The sequence below is a fragment of the Centruroides sculpturatus genome, unplaced genomic scaffold (assembly GCF_000671375.1).
Source record: "Centruroides sculpturatus isolate CEXI.00-Female unplaced genomic scaffold, Cexi_2.0 scaffold1502, whole genome shotgun sequence".
Classification (NCBI taxonomy): domain Eukaryota; kingdom Metazoa; phylum Arthropoda; class Arachnida; order Scorpiones; family Buthidae; genus Centruroides; species Centruroides sculpturatus.
Window position 1 is genome coordinate 176,330 of NW_019385736.1, and position 9,935 is coordinate 186,264.

The 9,935-nt window shown below is 26.3% G+C and overlaps 1 protein-coding gene across 1 annotated transcript; it reads right to left on the reverse strand.

Moving 5' to 3' along the window:
• Nucleotides 1–387: 387 nt before the first annotated feature.
• On the reverse strand, nucleotides 388–9,903 carry LOC111641657 (uncharacterized protein ZK1073.1-like). Its single transcript, XM_023387857.1, has 7 exons — nucleotides 9,844–9,903; nucleotides 4,325–4,402; nucleotides 2,377–2,486; nucleotides 2,262–2,300; nucleotides 2,045–2,180; nucleotides 1,923–1,974; nucleotides 388–1,781 (listed from the first exon to the last, which is right to left on the reverse strand). Exons 1-7 carry the CDS (start codon nucleotides 9,862–9,864, stop codon nucleotides 1,624–1,626), a joined length of 594 nt encoding a protein of 197 aa, XP_023243625.1. The 5' UTR covers nucleotides 9,865–9,903; the 3' UTR covers nucleotides 388–1,623.
• Nucleotides 9,904–9,935: the final 32 nt, after the last annotated feature.

The following is a 9,935-nucleotide window of genomic DNA, read 5'->3' on the forward strand; positions in this document are numbered from 1 at the left end:
TTAAGGGGAAGAAAAAACAGATAATTCTGTTTGTAGAAAAGCTATATAATAGATGCAACCATAAACAATGCAGGTATTACATAATGCACAACTGCACAAAAATCACATTGGAAATAAATTCACAAGTAACATTGTTTCTAAACTACAATATGAGAAGTTAATAAAAATTTTCATTGAAATGGATATACATATATATATATATGGAGATAAGGACTGGCAGTGAGGAGGGGGAAAGTAAGAATTACTGCATTAAAACTATATTGCATGTAAGAGAAAAAGAAAAAATTCATTTTGGAGTTGAAAAATATATTAAATAATTTATCTAAAATCTTTTGTGTAGCATTTATTGTGTTAAGTTTAAAATTTATTTTAACAGCTTGTTTTTTCATGTAGTGAAAATTAGTAGTATATTATTTTCACTCTATTTGCATATCTTTCTGATAGTAATCAGTTCAATTGATTATAGAAAACTGTGAGTATAAATTGTGCAAATGCAAAATCAGTTATTTCATTAAATTAGAGATCAAAGTAAATTAGAAATTAAAATGAGAGAACTTAACAAAAAACATCCAAAATAACTAGGAAAGAAACAATATATACAATACGTGCACTTATGCCAGGAAGTGTTATTTAATAATTGAATGGAAAAATGGGACCACACTGGAATATAAGATCATATGTAATCTAGATTATGTTTAAGCTAAAAGTGAAGAAAAATCATTTTTACATTTCTGTATTTTGTATTTTTTTTTTTTTTGATATTTTTTATTTTGAAACTATGTAGGTAAAGTGATCAATCTTGGGTCACATTTATGAGAAAATGTTTTAGTATGTTTTCTGGGCAAATGTAAATACTTGAAATTTCATTTTGAGATATTAATTTTTCAATAATTAAATTTTGTACATAATACAGAACATTTTTTGAGTTCTGAAATGATTTTACCACCATTATTTTTTATGGAATTATTAAAAACCATTTTCTACTCAATGTACTAAATGCAGTGCGTGTTATAAATAGGATCAGCTTAAGTATTTTTTTTTCAAGACAGCAAAGAAAAAAATATAAAATACCTTTAAATTCCTCTGTAAACTATAATTTTTCTGTTAAAAAACTTTTGTATGATAACTATGATTGTATATTTTATACTGTAATATAAATATTATATACAGTGTTTGAAACAGACCTAAGTTTAACGAGCATATTTATCCTTATTAAAAATAATTTGAGATACTATGTCAATGCATAAATATATTATGCACAATAGAACTGCCAAATAGAAAATTGACCCAAACTGGTCACTTTACCCTTCAACAAATGTTATAATCCTTACAACAGTTTGAATGGAATACCTGTTTTTACTAAATCTGTTCTAAAGCATTCTTTGAGTGATCCTAATAACTTCCACCAGACACAGTAACTTATTTGAAATTTTTACAAATCTTTGCAAATTCAGTAATTTGATAACCATTTTGGCAAAATAACAGAATGATGTTCCAAATACAACTTACAGACTAATATTGCAATTGTACAATCAGTCTGTTTTATTTTTTCTTGGCAGTATCTATGTAATTGTCTCTGATTAGCTTGTGACTCTATTGCAGTGAAAAACTTTATGCGATTGTTCATTTTTGGGGGATGGTCAGAGACAGGCGACGTGGTCGAGGCATGTCATACTCTTCCATTGACAGCGTACGTCTTCGACCAACTGCTCCAAGAGCCTTGGGATCTCCTCCAGAAAATGTTCTTTGCCTTTCAACGCCAGGTAGAGTTACAGAAGTTACTATTAAAAAAAACATATCATTAGAAAAATAGTATTTTCCTTTAATGCTCTTAAGTTAACAAAATTTACTCTGTATTATTTAATTCCATACTTTTAACTAATTAATTGAAAAATATAACTTGCAATAAAAAAATTACTTACAAAACCCAAGACCTTTGACAAATAAAAGCAAGCTTTGAGCAAGTTTTTCGGGCTGAAAAAAAAGAGAGAATATTAATTATTTACGTATCATTACATAAAATTTGAAAAAGTATTATACATACTGCTTGTGCAAATACATCGCCAACACTATCTAATTTTAAAAATGCTGTCTTTTGTTTATCCATTCTACCATACAGATTCTCTACAGCTTGTAAATGAGCAGCTCTTCCTCCACTGATCAAAAGGACATCCATATTTCTTAAATAAACCATTATGTATTAATATTCATGTATTATTGAAATTATGTAAAATTCTATACAGTATCAGGTATTAACTTACTTGAGATTAGTTTCAATGAAAGAAGTGATATCTTTTCGACTAGAAAAAAAATTTTTATTTATATATATAAATATAGTAAGTTTTATTGTTCAAATGTCAGTTAACTTATTTTTACTTCATATATGATTCCACATAGCGACGTAAATTTCGTGGATTTATTTTATTTTTCAGCTTTTCTGTGTAGTCTTGTATCAGTGCTTCTTTGTTTTCAACACTTTCCAATTGCTATTATAATAATAATTTAATGTTTTATTATATATTTTTACAAGTGAAAAAATAAATTATTGTATAAAAAAACATTTTTATAAATAAAAAAGTACAAAGCTATATTCAATAACTAACTTCTTATAAATTAACAATAGAAATTATAAATATGATCTAGTCAATATTCTACACAGCTTGTTCTTAAAATATATAAAAGTAAAATAAAATTCATAAGTAAAACTTTATCTTTATGATTATATAAATTACAAAAGCAGAATATATTTTTAAATTTTACATGCAAAAATTATGTGAAATGTGAATTTAAATTAAGAAAAAAAAAAGGCAATACTGCCATGCAATCTGCCAAAGTACCATTGTGCAACTGAAATAAATATTTAAAAAGTTTTACACAGTGTATTGCATTCCTGATATATTGTGAAATATGTAATTAATTTTTTAATTTGTATGGATTTAATCATTTCAAATTCTACAATTTACCTCCTTTATTTATGAAGTGGTTGGATACGCATGTTGAAGATCACCACGTGATACGACAGAAAGATAAATAATAAAAATTTAGTTAGTTGGAAAAAGTTAAATATCTATTGGATAACCAGGATTATTATAAGAAAATACTAGAGTTTTATAAGTTAATATAAAGAACTAAACTTTTAGTTAAAGATGTGTATTAGATAAATTTTACATATATAAACATCCCAGTTTAATAAATAATGCCAAGAAAAATTAGTTCAAATATTATTATATAACCCTTAATCACTGATCTATAATTTGTTAATATATCAGTTAATAAAATTTTAATTAATTTGTAATATATTCTCAAATTATAAGTTGCAAGATTTTCATTCATTTTTAAATGCAAGTATATTTCTCTAAGTATGATTAAATTTTGTCATCTCTATAGAAATTTAACTATAGAATATTTAATTTAATGACAATGCACAAATATAAAAATTACACATTATCTCTAGACAGGTAATATTTAGTTAATAAATCTTAACAATATTTGTGAAACATTAAAAACAAATTATTCAATTAAACATTATAATTACAGAATAATTTATTGTTAAAACTAAATTATATTAAAAGCTAGAACTTAACCTTATATAACTTAGGAGAAGTTCTTACATAATTTAAAAATCTGGAAGAATAATAATTGAGTTGGGAAAACTTTATCATCATGTTAAATTTATTTTTTTTCCTCATTAAGGGTTAAAATTAATGTTCTGATTAAATTTTTAAGCACTTTTCTTATAATTTAAATTTAATCATCACAATATAAAAAATTATCAAGAGATCAGTATTTGCAAATGATTTTTTCCCTGTAAATTAAAATGAGCCATTGTTTTAATTTTAGTTATAAAACTGATATTTTAAATATTGAAACAGTAAAACTTTGGAAATAAGTAAGAATTATTTATCATAAGATAACAATATAATGTTCAAAACTGAAACAATCATAAAAAAATGACTCACCTACAAATTTAATAGTTTTTACAAACCTTACCTGTCTAGAGTAAATAAACATTTTGATAACACTCAGAAATATTGAATATAATGTCATTTTGAAAAATAATTGATATAAAGACAAAATTTTGACCTGAAATTTTTGATGTTAATTGCATTGTTTACTTAATATAAATTTATATTAAAAATTATTATCTTTTTATTGAATTTAAAGTTTGTTATAAAATGTTACCATTTCAGAGGTTAAGGGTTAAAAATGTAATTTTTAATTCACAATGGTTTATATATAAAAATTAATTTATTAATACCATTTTATTAAAAATTGAAAATTTAAATAAAAATTAATTCAATAGTAATAATATAAAATGGCTTACAGCTCCAAATTTGTGAAGCACTAGATATTGTTCTGCAGAAGGATTCATTCCTACATTTGTCAGCTTCCAATTCATAATCTGATATAAAAATTTTTCACTTAATTAAATATGCTTACATAATATATCAAAATTCTTGAAAAATTTTCATTTAAAAAAATACAAGATCAATTTTCTATTTTTCCAATAAATAGAAACAAAAAATGAAAACTTCTAAGATGACTAATTAAATTTATTGATAAAACAGCAGTTCTTTAATAAAATTTTATTATAACATTTTAATCAAACATCTTTTGAAAGTCAAATGCAACTGAAGATGCAGCAACAAATTAATTTTAAAAGGTTCTCAATTGAAAAGTGTGATATGTCATAATTATAGCATTGATTACTTAAGAATATGAAGTAGATTATTAATATCATTTAACAGGAATTTTCAAACAATATATACATAATTATGTTTTTATAAGCAAAATGATATATCTGCACAGTAATATAGTACAGTCGGATAACTAGTGAATGGTCAGATTATCCAAATACTATTTGACTCTCAGGTATTACTAGCATTGCTGTCAAAAACAAGCTTTCCATTAATACAAACTCCAGTTCCACTTCCTACTAAACATATCTTGGACATAATATTAAAGATTGTTTAGCTCATTATCTTAGAGTACTCAAAAAGACACGGTATATTAAAGTACAATACTATATAAATTTGATATAAAAATTAGTTTCCTAAAATTTCTCAACAAAAATACTATACCAACCAATACATTTCCCACAAATTCAGTATGAAAGCACCAACTTTGCCATAATAATTAGCAATTATTTATTGTGACAATGGTGGGCTGCAATTTGTAATCATATTTTCCATTTATTTTATTTAAAATATATGCTCTCTACCTCAAATTAGTAGTGTCTTGCCCCTGTACATCATACTTTTCCTGTTAGAATAGAGTCCTGCAATCATCTATCTAACTCCTTTCAAGGGAAAATTTTTGAATTGAAATAACTTGACTTTGATGCAAACCAGGAGTTTGTATATAGTTAATTGGGGTCTCCTGCCTCTAAGCTTTCCATATTTCCATATCTGATCCCAGCTTTCATCTATCTAACTCCATTCTTGAGATTAGGGAAAGACAGATGGATGGACAACACTAGGAATTTATAGATCTAAAATTTTTTCAAATTGCAGCCCAATTACCAGTGATGGAAGTATGTCCACATGACAATATGACAAGACAACTGAAAATTATTTTAAAAGGAATGACTATTAATTTGACAACTCTACAACACAATATATCTATATATGTTTGATTAATACAATGTATTAATTTCATGTAAATGTTTTCTTTCTTCATGATTAAATCATTGAATTCACTTTACTTTCAATAATCTAGCAATCTTCTTAGTCTCATACAATAGATCCAAAAATAGTTTTAGTGATACAGAAAGGAAACAATATGCCTTGCAAAATTTTTTTACTACTTCATTCAGGAAAAATTGCCAGAAGGGTAGTGAATTCTATACCCCTTAAATTCATTTCTGGCTCTATTTATTAATAGACATAGCCTCTGCTCACTTTTTAGCTTCAGATAGTTATCTGCTTAAGAAGTAAATATGTAAACTTTTAATAGATACATCTGGAAGATTTTCTAAAAGAGTGAGTGATGATAAATACAGAAATAGCTGATAAATTGCTCTTTTTATATGATAATTAACATAAATTTAATACTTCTAATGCTAATTTAATACAAAATAATGTTTAATTAATGAAAAATTAATTTAGAGAAATTAATTCAAAAAGATCTGATCTGAATGGGAATCAAAACAACAGTAGTCAAGCTAGGAAGGCAAAACTGCCAATTACAGTTGGAAAGCCTAGTATCCAGGCTTGTGAAAACTGGTAAGCAATTCATTTCATTTATTCTGCTTCTATTATTATTTCCTTCAGAATTTTCTGATTTGCATAATGGAAGGGAGTTATTAGGAAAAGGTCACTGTCAAGTTATCAATGCCAGTATCAATCTATCAATGTTTGGTATGAAAAATCAAAAGTGCTATGTAAAAATTGTACTTTGAAAAATTTATTTGGTAAGTTTAAAGTTAGAAAGAAATTCTATGGAATGATGACACTGAAGATATGGGTTTTTTAAAATGGTGTTCATGGGAAGCATGTTATTCATTGTATTGTCTGATTAATTAAAAGATTTTGCAGTATAGGAAGGACAGAAGTTTTGATCATTATCTGCAGAAGTAATGCTTGATATACTTCAGAAAATTTATTACTATGTTGTTTCATTTACTAAATCCAGGCTTCACTGTATCTGTGTGTTTATGTATTTATGTATAAAATGATCTAATAAAAGTTGTTTGAATTCATAGAAAATTCATGAATTAATAGAAAAGCAAAATCTAATATATTAGATTTTAATATTCAAAATATTCTAAAGAATAATTATAGAAAAGTGATTTTACAGAAAAAAGTTTTGTATATTGTAAGAAATATTATGAAAAATTAATCTTAAAACTAATTATTTTGCTTATTTTGTAAAATATGGATTTTACATAGCTGTTTTATAAAATTATGTAAATAACTTTGGAATTTCCATTTTTTGTGAATTTAATACAAAATACTTATAAAATTGTGTTTAATAGCATTGTGTAAGAAGTAATAATAAGAAAAAGTTAATTACTTATTGTGACAATGCTGGACTGCAATTTTTAGTCATTTAATTTTTAAAAAATCATCCAGTACAGACCAGAGTTCATATATAGTTAATTGGAACTCAGTTCCTAAACCTTTCATATCTGGTCTCAATTTTCATCTATTTAACTCTATTCTTAAGATTAAGGAAGAACAGATGACAGTGGGAATATATCAATATATAGCAGTGACGTGCAGTGACATTTGATGATAAGGAAGCTGTGCCAGCCCTGGAAGCATTATATGATACTTTGGTGTATAGCATCCACGAGCTAAACCGCATGATGTTGGTGCTCTGTAAAGCACATGTGCAAATGTATATAATCTGGCTGCTTTACATGATTCAGATATTTTTTCCATGGAAGCTATCCTGTATTCAACTTCTGTTGGGATTATGCTTATATGAATTTATATTCGAATATGCAATAGAAATCTTATCATTTTTTCACATGTAGTATAGAAATTTGTAATAAGATACATAATGTAATTATAATAAAATATTAATTTTAATTAATTTAAAGTTTGTTAAAATATGAAAATAATTGCACAATATGTATTTATATTTTAGAAAATATGAGGGAAGCTGCTTCCACAGCTTCCATGGATGGTATGCCACTAATATACAGTCAACCCCCCTATAACACGGTAGGTACATTCCGTTCTTTATGAAATTGATGTTCTAAGAGTCCTTAAATACAAGAGCCAATCACAGCCCGGCCTGTATGCAGTTTACAGACTATGGCTGTTTGAAAGGTTTTCTTCCATAAAATTAATTGATTCTAGACTAATTCGACTCAACATTTCCAAAATATGTATAATTTTTTGGGAATAATCCATATAAACTATGCTATAAATAAAAAATTGTAGGATTACTTACCAAGTGTGCACCATTCAACGATGCCATTGCTTAAGCTTGTTTTCGTCGTGGAGCTTGTCATCGAATGGCGCTCGCGTGCTTCCTGATAAATTATTTTTTTTGCGAAAAATTCGCTGAACTTTGGAGACATCATTAATATAAATATAATTTTTATGGACGTTAAATAATAAATGGTTTTTAGTAGGTCTGCTGCTTGTTTAAACTCAACGGTTTGTACAATATATGCTATTGGTCTAGATTCGACCAATCCTGTCACAACACGAGTCAGCGATGACGTTTTACCGAATTATATGAGTTTTTTAGTGTGTTTGTACGAATACTGTTGCAATTTTTTCGCCGTCATATAGGAATCCGAACTATACGAACCCGTGTTATACAGGGGTCGACTGTATACATTTGCAATTTGAAAACTGCAGCCAAAATATCTGTTTTATGAAATTATAAATAAAATATATTATTATTAATTCAAAATAATATATAACTATATATTTTATCCTATTTTATATCATTAAATTCTTCCAAAATCAAAAGAAAATGCATAAAAAGGTATAATCCAGCATTCTCCTTATTCTGACATTGTTCTACAATAGCAGATCCAGAAATATTGCAATAAATTGGATAGATATAAGACTATGTAGGATTAACAAACTGACTACCAATCTTGGCAGATTTAGTAGTGGTTTGCTAATCCTATATGTATTGGGTTGTTCGGAAAGTGATTTCATTTTTTTTTTACTGCTAGACGGATTAGTAGTATTTTTCCCGCTATTTTCATTCTAAACCGTATTATCATTATATATTTTGACAGCTAGCATTTTAAGGCTTATTTGTAAAAAATTTTGTTTGATTTTATGCAATTGTTCATTTTTTGTGTCCCATCAAATATGGAAGATCGAAAGCAGCATTTTCAGCATATTTTGCTCTTTTATTACCGAAAAGGTAAGAATGCTGTTCAAGTGAGAAAAAATTGTGTGACATGTATGGAGAAGATGTATTGACAGAACAACAGTGCCAAAACTGGTTTACAAAATTTCATTCTGGCAATTTCATTATGGAAGATGNGTATTATCATTATATATTTTGACAGCTAGCATTTTAAGGCTTATTTGTAAAAAATTTTGTTTGATTTTATGCAATTGTTCATTTTTTGTGTCCCATCAAATATGGAAGATCGAAAGCAGCATTTTCAGCATATTTTGCTCTTTTATTACCGAAAAGGTAAGAATGCTGTTCAAGTGAGAAAAAATTGTGTGACATGTATGGAGAAGATGTATTGACAGAACAACAGTGCCAAAACTGGTTTACAAAATTTCATTCTGGCAATTTCATTATGGAAGATGCACCATGTTCTGGATGGCGAATTGAAGCCAATGAAAACAAAATAAAGGTACTGATTGAAGCAAACTGCCAAATAACAACACATGAAATCACTAACAGATTAAATTTGTCAAATTCAAAAACAATCATATGTTGAATACTGTATTAAATGTAATGAAAAAGAATATATTAAGTTAATAAAAGTAAAAGTAAATCATATCATATATGAATAGAAGAATAGTTCATTATTTAATTGTATCATTGAAACATTGCTAAAATGTGAATATAATTTAATTCAAATCTTTCCATAAAAGGATTTTGAAAACACTTTGATATTAAACATAAATTTCTGTTTAATATTTCAAGACTTGCTGAGGAGCATAATAAAATAAACAAGATTGAAAATAGCATTAATAGCCACACATAATTTTAAATTCTTAACAATAAAACAAAAGTTACAAAAATGATAATGTAATCATAAAAATATAGTTAACAGAATATAAAACTTTATAATTAAAGTTAGTTTTCTGGAAATGGCAAAGTAGTTGAAAATAAAAAAATAACATGTTACTCAAAATTTACTAAATATAATTCATAACAAATTTAAAATGTTTAAATTTATACCTTATCTTTGAAATATTCCATTATACCAACACCAGTTGCAACACAATGAATAAGAAAGCTGTGCCAGCCCTGGAAGCATTATATGATACTTT

Coding starts and splice junctions, on each gene's coding strand:
- LOC111641657 (XM_023387857.1), bottom strand. CDS start 9,864: ATGGAATATTTCAAAGATAAG. Junction 4,403..9,843: donor TGGAATATTTCAAAGATAAG/GTATAAATTTAA, acceptor TTTTTATATCAG/ATTATGAATTGGAAGCTGAC. Junction 2,181..2,261: donor TTCATTGAAACTAATCTCAA/GTAAGTTAATAC, acceptor GGTTTATTTAAG/AAATATGGATGTCCTTTTGA.